The sequence below is a fragment of the Trachypithecus francoisi genome, unplaced genomic scaffold, assembly GCF_009764315.1.
Source record: "Trachypithecus francoisi isolate TF-2019V2 unplaced genomic scaffold, Tfra_2.0 Lachesis_group11, whole genome shotgun sequence".
Taxonomy (NCBI): Eukaryota; Metazoa; Chordata; class Mammalia; order Primates; family Cercopithecidae; genus Trachypithecus; species Trachypithecus francoisi.
Window position 1 is genome coordinate 119,527,158 of NW_022681456.1, and position 18,373 is coordinate 119,545,530.

The 18,373-nt window shown below is 45.3% G+C and overlaps 1 protein-coding gene across 5 annotated transcripts in view; it reads right to left on the reverse strand.

The window, feature by feature from the left end:
• Nucleotides 1–2,994: 2,994 nt before the first annotated feature.
• Nucleotides 2,995–18,373, reverse strand: part of BCL2L14 (BCL2 like 14) — a 43,712-nt gene continuing 28,333 nt past the window's right edge. For 3 of the 5 annotated variants that reach the window (XM_033222841.1, XM_033222839.1, XM_033222840.1), the window contains 4 exons: nucleotides 14,996–15,169; nucleotides 11,571–11,641; nucleotides 7,172–7,438; nucleotides 2,996–3,402 (listed from right to left, as the gene is read on the reverse strand). In XM_033222841.1, coding sequence (XP_033078732.1) covers nucleotides 3,364–3,402; nucleotides 7,172–7,438; nucleotides 11,571–11,641; nucleotides 14,996–15,169 — 551 coding nt within the window. In that variant the 3' untranslated portion in view covers nucleotides 2,996–3,363. Of the gene's footprint in view, nucleotides 3,403–7,171; nucleotides 7,439–11,570; nucleotides 11,642–14,995; nucleotides 15,170–18,373 lie in introns of all 5 variants that reach the window. The other 2 variants (XM_033222844.1, XM_033222843.1) reach the window with 1 other exon arrangement.

Genomic DNA, 18,373 nt, shown 5'->3' on the forward strand with positions numbered 1-18,373 from the left:
CCGAGATTGTGCCACTGCACTCCAGCCTGGGCGACACAGCGAGACTCCGTCTCAAAAAAAAAAAAAAAAAAGTTCTAATGTCTAACAATTCTATCACCTGTAATATTCTAGATTTCCTGATTTTTCTTCTCATGATGGATTGCATTTTGCTGCTTTTTTGCATGCCTTATAATTTTTTATTGGAAGCTAGACATTGACTATTATCTTGTTGGATGTTGGATATTTTGATTATTCAATAGATATCCTTGTGTTTGTTCTAGAACACAGCTCAGTTACTCGGTAATGGTTTAATCCTTTAAGTTTTTGCTCTTAATCTTTAGCTTGTGCAGAACCAGAGAGTTCTTAGTCGAGGGCTAATTTTTGCCACTTCTGAGACAAAATTGTTTTGTGTATTCTACCTATTGCCCAAACAGTCAGTATTCCTGGCCTTGTGTAGGCTTTGGAGAGCGCTCCTTTTAATATTTTCAGGTGGTTCTTCCCCATGCCTTGGGTAATTTCTTAATGCGCATGTTTTGATCAGTATTCATCTGAACACCTAAGAGGAAATACCTGCAGGTCTCTGGAGCTTTGTGTGCCACTCTGTTTCATCCTTTATCAGACTTGCAAACTTCAGCTGCTCTGACCTTCCTGAATTCCTAGCTCTCTCCCCTCTACTCAGGGAGCTGGTGAACTTTGCATGGGTTCCCCTCTCTCCAGCATGCCCTAGAAACCCTTTACATGCAGTACTCTAGGGCAGACATAGGGCTCACTTAGAGTTTCATCTCTCAGGGACCAGCCCCCCATTACCTGATGTCCAATGCCTTGAAAATCATTCTCATATATTTTGTCTTTTTTTTTTTTTTCAGTTGTTTCAAGCAGGAAATTAAATCTGGTTAATTACTTCATCTTGACCACAAGCTGTAGATGATATTGGAAACACGTGGCGAGTTTGTTGTAAGTACATGTATCTTAGGGCATATTCCAGTCATACTCATTTACAAGCTATATCAGTCAGACGAGGGTATGGTTCTGCAACTGTGTGCCAAAACCATGCCAGGCATTAGATATATAAAGTTAAATTTGGCATAGCACCTGTTTGCAAAAGACTTTACAATTCACTGAGAAAGACTGGGTAAACCAAATCTTACGGTGCAATGTATTAACCATAATGTCTACATGCAGGGTGATGTGGAGCATCTTATGGGAAAAGGCATCCAAATACAGTCACGTGATGGCCAAGGGAGGGTTAGCAAATGAGTCCTGGAGGAAATGAAGGAAATTTGGAAAGATGAGCTAGAGTTAGTTGTTTTAGTGGAAATAGGGGGAAAGGAAGCCAGCAGGCAAGAGCACTCCAAGTAGAGAGGATATTGTTATGAAGGCTCAGAGGTACCAGGTTGCATAATACCTTTGGGGAACTGCAAAGAGTTTGGAATGGTGGGATCACAGTGGAGGAAGAGGTGGTCTTCAGTGTCTCCATGTCTAAAAGGAGACTCCTAGCTGGGCGTGGTGGCTCACGCCTGTAATCCCAGCACTTTGGGAGACCGAGGCGGGCAGATCACAAGGTCAGGAGATTGAGACCATCCTGGCTAACACGGTGAAACCCCGTCCCTACTAAAAATACAAAAAAAAAAAAAAAATTAGCCAGGCGTGCTGGCAGTGCCTGTAGTCTCAGTTACTTGGGAGGCTGAGGCAGAAGAATCACTTGAACCCGGGAGGTGGAGGTTGCAGTGAGCCGAGATTACACCACTGAACTCCAGCCTGGGTGACAGAGCAAGACTATGTTTCAAAACAAAACAAAACAAAACAAAACAAACAAAAAAATGGCGACTACTCTATCCCTAACACTGATGACTTTCATGTGGGAGAAGAAAACAGAAGAGAATAACTCATTTTATTGAGAGGGGTAGGCTAGTGAAGCATTTGATAATAGATCCAGTTTTCCCTTGAACCTGAGAGTATGTCTGACTTATTGACGTATTTGTTCTTCAAAGGTTTATTAAGCACCAATTTTACATCAGGCCATATGCTGGGTACTAGATATCCAGAAATTTATAAGACCTTATATTTTGATAGTATTTTTAAAATTGTTTTGTGTCTTAAACACTTACTATTGAGCATATTTCTAAAAAACCTTACACTGAACAGCCTCAATCTCAGGAAAGCAATCAGGGACTGCGTTGACAGAAGAGGAAATTGGCAGCTTAGCTGAAAGCAGCACATATTAGAGACCATAAGTGAAGACATAACATTAAGTACTAAGAAGTGTTCTAAGCACTTTATGTAAATTAACTCATCTGATGCTCAATCAGAAGACTTATTACTTACTAATCAGAAGACACTCTTTTGACAGTAGTCTTTCTATGTATTTATTTTACCTGCTACCAATCATTGCACTACCACAAAGAATGATGAAGTCCCAGGGACCTTGGGAAGAAGAGGTGTGGTCCCTGAGAAAAGGGTTGAGGGGGTGTTGAAGTAAAAATTTCGTACCAAATGGAAGTTTTTCAAAAAGGCACAGACAATAGTTATCTCTCCAAACAAATGGATGTAGCAGTAAACCTAAGAGTTTCTTTAGGCTGTGTTTACTAACGTGAAGAGCAACATCTTCCTAGGTATTAGGCCACCCCAAGTGTAGTTTAAAAATAAATAGTACTAGAAACGGAAGTGTAAACACATGCACAGTTTATCATTTCACCCCTGTGAGGTCAGCAGACATCTGTAACACACTTTCCCTACAGCAGCTAACAAAGGCAGGATGATGGTATCTGTTCTGAGTGTTTGGAACAACATCGCCCCTTATCTTTATTTTTTTTATTTTTTTATTTTTATTTATTTTTTTTTGAGACGGAGTCTCGCTCTGTCGCCCGGGCTGGAGTGCAGTGGCCGGATCTCAGCTCACTGCAAGCTCCGCCTCCCGGGTTTACGCCATTCTCCTGCCTCAGCCTCCGGAGTGGCTGGGACTACAGGTGCCCGCCACCTCGCCGGGCTAGATTTTTGTATTTTTTTAGTAGAGACGGGGTTTCACCGTGTTAGCCAGGATGGTCTCGATCTCCTGACCTTGTGATCCGCCCGTCTCGGCCTCCCAAAGTGCTGGGATTACAGGCTTGAGCCACCGCGCCCGGCCTGCCCCTTATCTTTATAGATTTCCTCAGGCACTCAGTGGATGGCCTGAAAAACATCAATGTCAGGGACTACGCTGCTACGTTCTATGAGCTGGAGACGAACAAGGCCTCTCCTGACGCCTCTCCAGTCACGGGAATAATGGTTTTGAAAACGTCAATGCTCCCTCTGCCTTGTACATTGTAATCTCCTGTAGTCCATCTGAGGCCAGTGCGCACAGGGCCACAGTAGGCGATGAGTATTCCTGATGACAAATCTGCTATTTCAGTCTACTTCTTCATGTGATATCCCAAGTACTTTTTCCTAGAGGGGGAAAAAATAGATTCTTAAAATTCCAAGTTAGATTTACTGTTGAAGTGAAAACATATGGCTGCTAACTCTGCTCTATCCCAGGCACGACCCAAGGCTCAGGAGACCATGTTAGTTTGGGGGAGGGTTTGGAGAGGTGACTGGCATTCTTGGTATGCCTGCAAGGAAAACATCAGCTAAGGTCTTATGTTACACACCCAGAGTTAACAGGCTGGATCTTTTCTTGAAGATGGGAGGGCTTCAAGGGTGTATTTAAAATTCAAAAAAAGTGGATACTGAAAGGTCAATGACTATGGAGGTTACAACCCTCTCCTTTCAAAGTGCTACAGAATGGGTGAGGTTGCAAGACTGCAGGGGAACTATGTGAATGGTGCTCCACAGACAGAACAAAGAACCGAAGAGTAAATCAGAATCTCGGGGTAGCTTGTTTGGCATGCTTTGTAGAGTTGCTATTCATTCATTTGATCGATTCATTCACTGTTCTACAAGTTCTGGCTGAACATCTATGGTGTTAGGTAGAGGAATGGGAGCTATGGGAGATTAAAGGAGCCATCATAAAATACATGATCTCACCCTTACAGATTTGCAGTTTAGTTGGGAAGATGACATGTACTCGTATGAAATGTGGAATACTGAGATAGTTAGGAACCCTGAGCTTCCGGAAAGCTTGTGCATGGGACTAGATTTCTCTCCTCCCACACTACTACAAGGACAGCACAGACAGCCATTGAGACACTTGGTGCCAATGGAAGTCCCAGGAGGCTTACTTCCCAATGGAAGTCCCAGGAGGCTTACTTCCCAGTGTCTTCTTTTTTTCCCGTTAAGGGACTCTGAGCACATGCCCCAATCCACATGTCCTTCACACTTCCATAACTCATATCAGTTCATAAATATTCTTTATCAACATCCTTTATTTTTTTTTCTACCCTTTGGAAAAATTAGTCATCCCCTCTCACATTCTTTTTCTCCCCTCTCCTAATTTCCACTGACATGCTCCAAATTAAACTTAACTATGGCCAAGAGTTAAGATTAAGGTTTATGATAACTTGGATAAGAAATACATTTTGAATCGAAACTACAGATGTTAAAGAACTAGTGCCATCAAGTTCTGAAGCCTTTGGAAATCCGCTTTAGTATTCCTACGGAATAATTCATCTTTTTTTTTCTAATTGGAACTGTTTTTTTCCTCCAGTACCAGCAGCCAAATTAAAAAAAAAAATGTATTCATCTCTCTTTCCTCTTTTTGATTACTAGAATTAGAACTGCTAGTTTTATAAAAGATTTATTGAAATATAATTGTGCTGTAAAATTCACTAATTCAGTGAATTAGTATATTCACTTTTGGTATATTCACAGTTATGCAGACATCACCTCTGATTTTAGGACATTATCATCACTCCAAAAATAAACTTCACATCCATTAGCAATTATTCCCATTCTCTTACCCTCAGCTCCTGGCAACAAGTCTACTTTCTGTATCTATACATTTGCCTATTTTGGACACTTCCTATACATGGAATCACACAGTATATGGCCTTTTTGCCTGACTTTTTTTCACTTAGCACAATGTTTTTAAGGTTTATCCATGTATCAATACTTGCTTTATTTTTATAGTGGGATAATATTCCCTTGGGTGGCTATACTACATTTTCTTTATCCATTCATGATTCATCAGTTGATGGACATTTGAGTTGCTCCCACTCTTTGGCTAATAGAAGCTATGAACATTCATGTGCACATTTTTGTATGAAAAGATGTTTTCAGCTTTCTTGGGTATATATCCAGGAGTGGAATTGGTAACTTTATATTTAACATTTCTGGGAACTCCGGTTTTCCAAAGGGACTGCACCATTTTACAATCCAACCGGCAACATAAACGGTTCCAATTTCTCCACATCCTCACCAACATCAATACTTTTCCTTTTCATTTTAGCCACCATAGTGGTTAGAGCTCAATGTTGCTTTGACTTGCATTTTCCTACTGTTGAAATGAAGATGTCAAGCCTCTTTTCATGTGCTTTTAGCCATTTATATATATTCTTTGGAGAAATGTCTATTCAAATCCACTGCTCATTTGAAAATTGGGTTATTTGACATTTTATTGTTCAATTATAATAGTTCATTATATATTCTAGATATGTCTTTTATTAGAGATATTATTTGCAAGTATTTTTCCCCATTCTGTGGGTTTTTTTTTTTTTTTTTTTTTTTCACATTCTTGGTGGTGGTGTTCTTGGAAGCACAAAACAAAATCCAATGTATCTATTCTTTCTTTAGTTGCTTGTGCTTTTGGTGTAGAGCCACTGCTTTTTATAGCATATTTATGGTATTTTAGCTACATTAGTGGATTAAATAGATTTTTGAGAGCTGGCCTGTGAACCCAATTGATAATTATAATTTCTCTGAGAAAATATATTAAGAGGACCAACAATGATTTTTAAAATGAATGCTTGAAACATAGTCAATTGGGAATTCGATCATCTTTTGTATATTATTAGGGTGCAAACATGAAGTGTTGGAGATTAGAGGCTGTGCAGCCTTTGAGCTGGAAGGGTCAGGAGAGACTCTGGGGCAGATGAGGGCTCGAGGGGGTTGTTGGGGTGGAGAAATCCTGGAAAGAAGAATAGGTAGAACTAAAATAATGTTGAGGAACCTGTCCTCCTTTTAGAATAAACTAAGGCAGCTTAAGTTTAGAATACTTAAGAACGGCCTTGGTTGTTCAGATCAGCCACTTAGGGTTATCATACTTGGTACAAAAGTGGAAAATAGAAAGGAACTCAATGTACAGAAACTAAAGACCATGGCAGGCACTGAAGACCATGGCAGGCACTGAAGGCCATGGCGGCCGCTGAAGACCATGGCAGGCCGCTGAAGACCATGGCAGCCGCTGAAGACCCTTGGGCAAGACCAGCTACACTTGCCTTCTGTGAGCAAGGAGACCAAGGCTGTGTGGAGGTCCCAGGGTCACTCCAGCCATGCTTCCTGCTGGCCCCTGGACCATTCTAGTGGAAAGAGAACTAAGGATAATGTGGGGTGAAGGTCTGTCCGCCTAGGAATGCCTAGGCCTGTTGAGAGTTAAAGTTCTGGGGTAGCACATTTTGACACGGTGGACCTTATATAGCCGTTTGAACATGGCAGTTTTAAGGAGACCTGAGGAACTGGGGATGAGGGATGGGAGAGGGTTTCAGGCATAGGGGAAAGAGGTCTTTTTTGACTGATATCAGGTAATTGAAAATGAAAGTTTAACTGTTGGCTTTTTATTTGGTATCAAAATATCACCCTCAAAATGGCTGGGTCAAAGCAGCAATGACAAAATGTCATGAACCCTGAGTCTCTGCATGAGGCTTAGTCCCTGCGACCTGTAAGTATCTGCAAGTGTGGAGAACTGTCTGCCTCCCCTTGTCTCCCTGCCAGACTTCCGTTGCCTGCAAAATTTGTGAAAACAGAAATTACATCTATCTAAACATTTCTTATCTCGGCATCTCCTCATTTCCTGTTCCATCTGACCAGTCCCTCTCCATCCACACATACCCTACACACCCTTGGAGAGCTCAGTAAATATTTATTGATGATGAAGATAATCACTAAAAATATGTTCCCATCAATGGGATCTGTCTCTTGCCACTCAAGTGTCCTAAACTCATGAGAACTGCTTCATAGATGTGTTCCCTTCATAAAAAAAAAAAAAAAAAAAAAAAAAATCCATCCCATCCCATCTCTTCTGAGTTCTGAGAAAATTTGTTTTTAAATACGGTACACTTACCCATCCACCGTGCTGCTGGATCCATGGTGAGAAGTTCTCTTTCAGGTACTTGGTGCCAAAGCCCAGCACCCTGTTCATTGGATGGTTGTCAATAGCTGTGAGCTTGCCCATGACGTCTATTGCAAGGGCAGCCTTAAAGCCCTGAGCTTTGACCTCCGATTCTCCCCTGGTGTCCACACCCATTAGGACCTGGTCTGTGATGGTCTTGAAAACAGAGTAGGACAGCCCATCCTGGAAGTGGCCCATCAAAGCCTTATCTTTCTTCAGCTGTGTACAAGAGAATAAGCACTCAGTACAGTAGCTTGGCTCCATGAGGCAGACGGAAGTTCTTTCTTTAGCTCAAATGCAGGCCATCAAACCACCCCCTGGAAAACCCTGGATGCTGGTGTCAACCAAGGGAATGGGGATGAAGGCAGTGTCCTGCAGAACCAGAATGGGCATGTACCGCTCGGTGAATTCATTTCATCGGCACAAATATGTGTATGAAATGGAACAGTCAGTTCATTTGACATTCAACAGATATTTCCTGAGCACTTATAATGGGCAGCTAGTATGGATGACTGAGATGCAGGTCCTCACTCAAAGGGCTCACAGTCTAGTGGGAATTACAAAACAATGTGATGTGCTTTGCTGGAGGTAGTGTAATGGACAGGATCTGAAGCTTAGGAATCACTGTCTGGCTCAAACCCCTGGGTTCACCTCTTACTTAGCTATGCAATCTTGGGGAAATTAACCTCTCAGATTCAGTTTGTCATCTCGAAACTAGAATGGTGATACTATCAATACTATAGGGTAATTGTTTTTTTTCTTTCTTTTTTTTTTTTGAGACGGGGTTTCACTCCCATTGCCCAGGCTGGAGTGCAGTGGTGTGGTCTCGGCTCACTGCAACCTCTGCCTCCTGGGCTCAAGCAATTCTCCTGCCTCAGCCTCCCAGGTAGATGGGACTACAGGTGTATGCCACCACACCTGGCTAAGTTTTTTCTATTTTTTTTTGTAGAGATGGGGTTTCACCATGTTGCCCACTCCTGGGCTTAAGCATTCCACCCACCTCAGCCTCCCAAAGTGTTGGGATTACACGCATGAGTCCCTGCACCCAGCCTTCATTTTCTTTTCTTTTCTTTCTCTCTTTTTTTTTTTTTCTGAGATGGAGTCTCACTCTGTCGCCCAGGCTGGAGTGCGGAGGCGGGATCTTGGCTCACTGCAACCTCCACCTCCCAGGTTCAAGTAATTCTTCTGTCTCAGCCTCCAAGTTGCTAGGACTACAGGCACACACCACCACACCCAGCTAATTTTTGTATTTTTAGTAGAGACAGGGTTTCACCATGTTGGTAAGGCTGGTCTTGAACTCCTAACCTTAGGTGATCCATGTGCCTTGGCCTCCCAAAGTGCTGGGATTACAGGCATGGGCCACTGCGTCCATCCCCAGCCTTCATTTTCTTAAGAGACTTTTATTATTATTGTATTTTAGGGACAAGGTCTTACTATATTGCCCAGGCTGGACTCAAATTCCTGGCCTCAAGCGATCCTCCCACCTTGGCCTCCCCAGGAGCTGGGATTACAAGTGTGAGCCACTGTGCTTGGCCCTATACTATAGGGTAGTTGAACACTTTATAGTGCTGGACATAGAAGAGGTGCTCTGGAAATGCGAGTCATTTTTCAGGATGCTATGGGAGCATGGAGGTCAGGGAAGACTCCCTTGCGTGCATATGTTCACTTAAAAAAACTCCAATTTATTGATTTTTTTCCCATTATTCTACCCTATTGATTTTACCTCCCGGCCCTCCCTTGAACCTGGTATCTCTCTGCTTTACCTCCTTTGGGCTACCATGCCTTTAAAACAAAATCAATGCTGCCTCTTCTGCTTTTGAAAAATCAGGGCTCATATCAAAAAGCTATATATCATCTTCATTTAAAGCATTCTTGAAATGTCTGTTAATATGCCAGTTGTCATGTGAAAATGGAAATTTATTAGTGAGCAGGGACAAAATATTTATTTGAAATTCCTCTAGTTCTGTCCTAGAGGAACGATAAGCCAAGTGGCTTTCAACACATACTGTTTCTAAAAGGGATATCTGGGGGTGAGCCAGACGCGACTGGAAGATTTTTGCAGACCTGTCTTCTCCCTGAACCAAGCCCACTCCCACCATCCAGGCCCCGTCTGGGTTGTGACTCTGCTGCAGGTACGGCCGGCCTCCTCCATAACAGGGAATGGACTCCTCTTCATCAGTTTTCCAATGGAGGAGGCCAGGCTCAAAACCCTAGCAGGCAGCCAAGTCGGGACTGTACCAGAACAGTAAAAGAATCAAACACCACAAAGACAGGGCTTCCACTGGCACCTCCTCACCCCTCCCCTGCCTGTCCTCTCGGGTGCACCTGGCTCTTTGGCCTTTCCTGGAGGCGCAGGATGAGCCTTTGGGCTATGTGTGCTCTCGGGACTAGCGGCTCTGCAGATCCCCTGCAGCCACACACATGGCACTCTGCAGTGGGAGCTTGGCACCCACAGCACAAGGTCACACCTACCGTGTGTCCCTAGCAGAGCTCCCTAGTGGGGAAGCGTGTAAAGGAAATAACAACCAGGGCTTTGCCATAAACAATGTAAAATATCCGAACTCCCCAACAGAGAGCAGCAGGCAAAGGGAGGCGTTTGAAAGTGGTAATTTGTGGGGGTGAAAATGAAACCATCACTCTTCATAACCTGAGAGATGGCCTTCGTCCCACCTCCAGCATCCCCACTCCACCTTTCCCACCTCCCTGACCATTGACCGCAAGTCACTGCTTAGGGAAGCTGGGAAGGAGGCTGCCATGAGAGCCACAGAAACTCCAGGTTGTAAAGAGCCCTTGAGGATGTCTAAAGGATCCCTCGGAGTTCTGTGCTGAACTGCTAACTGGTATTGGCACCTACTTGCAGTTCTTCCTGTGACAGGAAGATCATTCCGTCACAAGGCACCCGCTGACTCTGATGGGCAGCCTGGAGTGCCCATTCTCCAGGAATGGAGGTTCGTTCTTACCATAAGTAGAAATCAATCACCCCACACTAGGCATAATTTCTGTATCCGTGGTACTAGCTCTGCAGAAATGCAGGGGTGCCCTTAAATCATGCATCCTGTTCTATCTCTTGCTTCCTCTGCACCCCTTTCTACCTTCTACTTGTGGCCCCAAAGCTCACACACCCCGTTCTCTTTTCTTTAACCTAATATCCCTGGTTTTCTCGCTGTTTCTCATTCTGTCCCATCTCCCAGGTGCTTCGCCCTCTGGGTCACCAGTCTCTGGGCACACTTCTGACAAAGCTATAGAGACAGGAGCTGTTTCGTCTTCCTGCAGAACCTCCCATCCCCACCCCCAGGGTCTGACTCCCTCCCCACAGATTCTGGCAAAACAAGGATCTATGTCTGCAAGCCAGATGATTGACAGATCCTAGAGACTACCCAGTCGTCTGTGGGTTATGGACCCAGGAGGCACAGAGAAGCTCTTCTGACTCTGTTGAAGGTTTGCTCACCAACTCTTTACCTGAAGGCAACTCTCACCCGTTCCTGAGTGGAAGGATGGGTCTCAACTTCCAAATGGCAGGAAATCCATACATTCCCCCAGTAACACTAGCATGCCTCCCTGGCTGAACTGCTAAGAGAGCCCTTAAACAGACAACAGTCCAGCAACTACAGGGGAAAAAGATTTCAGAACATATTCCAGCTTTGGAGCAACCGTGGGACACAGATATCCAGGCTGCAAAGCAAACGCGAATCTAAACTTCAATGAGGATCAGTTACATAGGGAGCGAGATTAATAATTCCATCCAGCAAATTTTAATTCACTGGTGTCTTTTCCTGCAATAACAAGCTCCTTGTTCAGTTTCCAAAAATTCCAAGGAGGCTCCAGAAGGTTTACTTATGTTTTCCAAAGTGACTCATTTTTGAGATTCTACCAGCATGAAGAATTTTGACTCCAAGGGAAATAAAATTTAGGACTAAGTAGAAACCAGGACTTGGAAAAGGAATAAGCTAGGCCGGGCGCAGTGGCTCACGCTTGTAATCCCAGCACTTTGGGAGGCCGAGGCTGGTGGATCACCTGAGGTCAGGAGTTTGAGACCAGCCAGGCCAATATGGGGAAACCCTGTCTCTACTAAAAATACAAAAAATTAGCTGGGCGTGGTGGCGAGCATCTGTAGTCCCAGCTACTCGGGAGGCTGTGGCAGGAGAATCGCTTGAAACTGGGAGGTGGAGGTTGCAGTGAGCCAAGATTGTGCCATTGCACTCCAGCCTGGGTGACAGAGCGAGACTCCGTCTCAAAAAAAAAAAGAAAAAAAAAGAAAAGGAATAAGGTTGCAACCTGGAGTACAATTCCATCCTCGCGTACTAGTGCATTAGCACAGAAATCAATTGCATCAGTTCAAGGTGTTCCATACCTTTCTTTCCAACTGATCCCCTGAATATTTCAGCAGCTCAACAATTTTGGCTATTATTTGTTCTTCTTCATCTGTCAGGGAAAATTCCAGTTATTTCTTTTAAGAGAAGCAAAAAATAATCTTACATTTTTCCAGGGACCATGAATGCTTGTGGCTTGGTAAGGGCTGGAGGAAGAGGCATGCTTTTTTTTTTTTGAGACGGAGTTTCGTTCTTGTTGCCTAAGCTGGAGTGTGATGGTGCGATCTTGCCTCACTGCAACCTCCACCTCCCAGGTTCAAGTGATTCTCATGCCTCAGTCTCCCAAGTAGCTGGGATTACAGGCATGTACCACCACGCCTTCTATTTTTAGTAGAAACCGAGTTTCACCATGTTAGCCAGGCTAGTCTCGAACTCCTGACCTCAGGTGATCCGCCCACTTAGGCCTCCCAAAGTGCTGGAATTACAGGCATGAGCCAACGCACCTGGCAAGAAGCATGCTAATTCTTACCAAGTAAATCTTACCTCGCCTCTTCTGCCCAGACACAAATCACACTAGGGATTTCTCCTACGGCCCCTTCCTTTCCTTCTTTCCCCTTCTTCCTTTGCTCAATCCCCCAGCTCTCACTGTGACATTCATCTCTATAGTTACCTTAAGCTTGTTGTTGAAGACATCAGTTTCACAGCACAGGATTCCGACTATGAAGATATTTAGGAGGAATATTCTTCTGGTTTTTGGATTTTTCCTCAGCAGATGGTGCTTTTATCTTATGGACACCATCAATCTCATATTTGATTATATTTCCCTCTTTGGGTTAGTTGCTAGAAAGTATAGAGCCAAATTTGTGGCCCGCATCTAAGAGAGTGGATTGTCTTGCTGGCCTACATTTTGGAAATTAACCTAATTCCCAAATCCATCTTATTTTCCTGTGTTTGTTTTCTTTTTACAACGATATCTTTCAAATTGATGGATTTTATTTGACTAAAATTTATTCTTTGTATGCTGGGTCTTGACAATAAGGTGGGCTAAGTAAGTAAAATTAATAAATTCCCCCATGGCCAAGGCTAAAAGGGCAGATGGATAGGAACGTGGCCACAGTTGGTGTATGGTGTGTGTTGGGGGGACGGGGCAGTAGAGTATGTGAGTCTTGCTCTGTCACCCAGGCTGGAGTGCAGTGGCACGATCTTGGCTCACTGCAACCTCCACCTCCCGGGTTCAAGTGATTCTCCTGCCTCAGCCTCCCAAGTAGCTGGGACTACAGGTGTGCACCACCATGCCTGGCTAATTTTTTGTATTTTTAGTAGAGATAGGGTTTTGCTATGTTGGCCAGGCTGGTCTTGAATTTCTGGCCTCAAGAGATCCAACTGCCTCCACCTCCCGAAGTGCTGGAATTACCCATGTAAGCCACCGCACCCAGGCTTGGCAAAATAAATGTTCTTCCTCTTCTACTTTTTTTTTTTTTTGAGACGGAGTTTCACTCTTGTCACTCAGGCTGGAGTGCAGTGGTGTAATCTCAGCTCACTGCAACCTCTGCCTCCCAAGTTGAAGCGATTCTCTTGCCTCAGCCTCCCCAGTAGTTGGGATTACAGGCACCTGCCACTACACCCAGCTAATTTTTTTGTATTTTTAGTAGAGACAGGGTTTCACCATGTTGGCCAGGCTGGTCTTGAACTCCTGACCTCAGGTGATCCACCTGCCTTGGCCTCCCAAAGTGCTGGGATTACAGGCACGAGCCACTGCGCCTGGCCAAAATAAAAGTTTTAAATTGAGTGAGACCTGTCTCAGACATACTGGGTTAACGCTCTCTTAGGGAAAGTTGCTGGCACAGCTGCCTGTATTTCTCCTGTGCACAGAGGATGAAGTCATCTTAGTTTAGCTTGGTTTATGGGTAGCATTCCATCTCCCAGGTCCACGTGGGATAGCAATAAAATGTCGACACTGTCTTTTTAGCTGACTCAGAGGCCTCCTCCTCTCCTCCAGCTCCTCACACGGTCCCCTGGGTCTCTGTGGCAGCTGTGGCCCCTTTACTGTGGCTGCTGCTCTGCATCAGGGGTTGGGAGACACCGATACCTTTGGAGGGAGAACCTTCACCTTGTTCTTTAGGGTGCTGCAAACCCAAGAGCCACCTTGGCCTCACTGTTAGAGGAGTTAAAAATGAATTTTTTAGGCAGATAGTGAGGGTAAGGAAGTTCTCAGTAAGGTTTTCCTTTTAATGAAAAGGAGCCCCCAAATCATTTTCTTTTCTAACAAAGAGTAGCCTGTAAAATTGAGTTGCAGACGTAGACAAGCAAGCTAGAAGCTTGCACAGTGAATGTTGGCAGCTGTGCCAGCAGGAAAAGGCCACCTGGGACTAGGCATGTCCAACATGGCGGCCGCATTTTCCCTTTTCCTTTCCAACCACGTGTGCCGTAGGGAGCAGACAACATGGCACCAGCCAAGTGGCAAGCCCACTTGCATAATAAGATTAGGGTGGGGTGGCCAGCTTCCCCCATGCTATGTAAACGTCACACCTGGTTCAACTGAGCTTTGGGCCCTGTGTAAATCAGACACCACCTCCTCAAACCTGTCTATAAAATCCGGTGTACTCTGTCACAGGCCGGAAGTCACGTTTGGGTTCCCCTCTCTGTCACAGGAGAGAGAGCTGTTCTCCTTTCTCTTTGTTTTGCCTATTAAACCTCTGCCCCTAAACCCACTTCTTGTGTGTGTCCGTGTCCTCGATTCTCTGGGCATGAGACAACAACCCTCAGGTATTTATCACAGACAATGAGGCTGCATCATCACAATCTCCACGGTAGTTTGTGGAGAGAGCCAGGAGCAAGAACTGTGGTGGGGCAATGTCGGGCAGAGCTTCTCTTCCAGTGGCACTTGGCCTTGCTCCCCTTCACTCTCCCCTCAGTGCCTTGAGTTACCACCAGCCTGATGGGATCTACAGTCTCACCTATTGCTATGGTTTGGGTGACAACTGACCCAGCCTTGTCACTACGTCTCAGTTCCGCTCCATGTCTTGCACCATAGCTGGTGCCTGACAACCCCCTGCTTTTTCACAAAGCCCGAAAGCAATGTCATAATATAAATCCCTGGCTTGACGCTCCAACTGTACCTGGTGCAAATTGGCCCAGGGTCACTGGTAACATGATCAGATCTAACATTGCATTTCCCGCCACAGACAAGGCTGAATGCGGGCTTTGTGTTTACTCCTCTCCCTCTGTAGGAGACTTTCCTTTCTGACTTAGCAAAGAGCTGGGTGTGTTGGTTCAACCTGCTGGGGCAGCCCCCTTGCCTTGGGCTGGTGTCTCAAGCTGGAGCTCATTGCCCACAGCCTGTGGCTGTCAAGCCCTCAGTCCAGGCAGCAGAGACTGTCAAGTTGCCAGGCCCGGGATGGATAAATACACAAATGCTCCTGTGCCCCTGCCTGGCAAACACTCCACCTGGGGAAGTAAAGCTTACCTTTCTTAGAACTTGAAGCTATAGGCAGGCGGTCTTCGAGCTGGGAGGAGGCACCCTGACGTTTGACAATCTCTTTGGACTTGAAGCCTCCTGCCTGGGTCTCCTGTGGTGGTGGCCACAAATAAACAATTTCAGCCACTCGGTTGGCAATGGAAACGACTTTGGGGTCCACAGCTGAAACAAGATAAAATGGTGCTGAGAGGCCCTTCCCAGAACTTCATCTGGCTCATTGGTATGCAAAGTTGCCCAGAATGAAAAGACCAGCCCAGAATAGAAGGAAACTGCCTGGGAGTATGTGTGCTGGGGGAGGGTTGTTCTTCAGAAAGGACTGAAAGTTGCCTGGCAGAGGCCGGTATGTGGGAGGGGTGCACGCAGGAATGATTGTCACCTTGAAACAATTGGCCTTCTGCACACTCTTTTTGAAGTCTTGCAAAATTAGGGTCTCCTTTCCCCTTTGCAAGGGAAGAAACACAAAAAGGAGTGCTTAGCTCTTTACTTCAAGGAATGCTCATTACGCTTTCATTTTTATTCTTTTTTCTCGACATGCTTTATACCTCTAAGAGCCAGCCCCTACGTGCATAGGAGGACATTCAATAGTTTGACAAGCATCTGGGGGTTGGTCACTGAGGAAAGAAATATCCCTGCTCTCAGGGCAATGAGATTCATCATCCAAGTCCATTATCAAGCGAACTTAATTCCCATCGCTGGGACAGTCCTGCCTTTTCTCTCCCCTCCATGTCTACTGGAAAACATTCAATTAATGCTTATAGGTAAACAAGGATGCAGTCAGCACAACTTATGGCCTTCAATAATTTACAACCCGAGAAAAGAGTTACGTCATGTATTTGCACACAGGATTGTAGAATAAAGCACTTTGAGATAGGACGGTGAAATGGCATTGGCCCATTGAATGTTGTAGCCTATAAAAGACCAGTTGCCTTTGCCCCTGAATGGGGACAAGGGGAGGTGGGGTGGGCAAATGGCACGGCTGAGTTGCTGGGTGGTAAAATTTTCACTGTTGATTTGTCACTAAGTTCTAACCTTTTATTTGTTTATTTACTTTTTTCCAGACAGAGTCTCACTGTCACCCAGGCTGGAGCGCAGTGGTGTGATCACAGCTCACTGCAGCTTGGACTTCTCAGGCTCAAGCGATTCTCCCATCTCAGCCTCCTGAGTAGCTGGGATAACAGGTGTGCATCACCACATCTGGCTAATTTATTGAAATTCTTTTTCTAGAGATGGGGTCTCCCTATGTTGCCCAGGTTGGTCTTGAACTCCTAAGCTCAAGCAATCCTCCCACGTCCTAGCTCCCAAAGTGCTAGGATTACAAGGATGAGCCACAACCACACCCAATCTAAATTCTAAACATTTAAAAACTTGTACAATCTGTCTTGGATGCCGTGGGGAGCAGCTGGGTTTTACCATGTAACATTTGAAGAATAATACTAGGTAATTCACAGGACTTGAAGTCAGTAATGGAGTGGCGTTTTGGACAGAAGGTATGCTCAAACTCCTAGGGCATTCCTGGGCTTTGTACAGCCCAGTAGGTAAGAGAGGCAAGTAGAGGGCCTGGGAGGAACTGAGACACAAGAGAAACAGGTTTTGACATCATACGGAGCTGCCAAGGTAGCTCCTGATCCCTCTCCCTGGATTCCTCCACAGCTGAAGGTGTCAGTGTCCTCTCTTCAGCCCTCCAGCCATTCACGGAAAGGCCACAGAAGATAATGCTCTGTCCATGATGCCATCCTCTGGTGGACATCTGACTCATAAAGCCATCTTTTTCATGGTTAGTCTCTAGGGTTCAAAAACCCTAAGAAGCGAATGACGGAGAGAAGAGAGGCCAAGAAGGAAAGGATCAATGTCTTTCCTCCTCATTTTAAGAACCAAGCAAAACAGACTTTCCACTTTGTAATCCCCTTATTGCAGCCCAACCAGCCTCCACTGGATCTCCAGCCACCCATGGCCCCTGGCAAAGAAAGAAATGGCAAGAGGCTGGCTTCCAAAACCAAGGGAACCTTCCCTGGCCCGTGTCCTCAGGAGATGATAAAGGAAAGCAGGCCTCTGCTGCCTTTACCACCTTGTGCAGCTCATCTAGGGTGATCAGCATGTGGTTCTACCACCGGAAAGCACCCTGTGCCCATCTTGCACATTAAGAAGGTCCATGAAGGATCTCAAAGGCTCTGTCCCCTCCTCCCCTCATAAGGTAGGGCAGCCACAAGATCACCAACAGGTACAAAATTACCCAGTCTGGCTAACTGTGTACAGGGTATTGATTTTTTTTTTCTTCCAAGACAGAGTCTCACTCTGTTGCCCAGGCTGGAGTGCAGTGGCGTGATCTTGGCTCACTGCAACCTCTGCCTTCTGGGTTCAAGCCATTCTCCCTTCCTCAGTCTCCTGAGTAGCTGGGATTACAGGCGCCTGCCACCGCGCCCAGCTAATTTTTGTATTTTTTCAGTAGAGACAGGGTTTCGCCATGTTGGCCAGGCTGGTCTTGAACTCTTGACCTCAGGTGATCCTCCCGCCTCAGCCTCCCAAAGTGCTGGGGTTACAGCAGGGTACTGATTTTCTGTGGATTTGTGGACATGGAGTGAGACATGTCCAGGAGAAACTATAAGCAAACATGTTCCCACAGATTCACTAGCTCTAGCTAAAATTCCCATCTTGGATATTTTCATTTTAAAACATGAAAAAGAAAAGATTCTATTTTTGTCAGACTTGGTCCTGTCTGATAGGCAAGGGAACATTGGATGGGGTGGGGAGAAGACAGAAAGGCTGGCTGTTCTTTGGAGTCCGTTTTGGGGGTCATTGTGGGGCCAGGAAGAACAGGCCAACGGGGTCAGAAGGTCCCATTTCGCCTGTGGTCTGAGGCATTTGTTTTAAAGAGAAAGGGCAGGGGTTTGGGGTGTGACTTCCTCATGGACTGTTCTTTCCCACTCAGTATCCACTTTCTTCTTCTTCCTTAGTAACAGACCCCTAAAATGTGAGGGGCAGCTGTGAACCCAGCTGAACAAACTATATTCCCTGGGCTCCCTTGCAGTAGGGAAGGACCAATGAGATATCAGAAGCTGGGAGCAGTTTCAAGAAAGCTCTCTAAAAGGGAACTGAGGCTGGGTGCAGTGGCTCACGCCTGTAATCCCAGGCTTTTGGGAGGCCAAGGCAAGGTCATCATTTCAGGCCAGGAGTTCGAGACCAGCCTGGGTAACACGGACCCCATCTTTACAAAAGATAAAATAATAATAATAATAAAACAAAAGGGGGCTGAATTACCTAGAAAGAAGGCACTCTTTGCCCTTCCTTTGCTTCCTTTTTATTCCTGCCTGAGATGTAGACATGATGGGTGAAGCCCCAACAGCCACCTTTAGAATATAAGGTGACTTT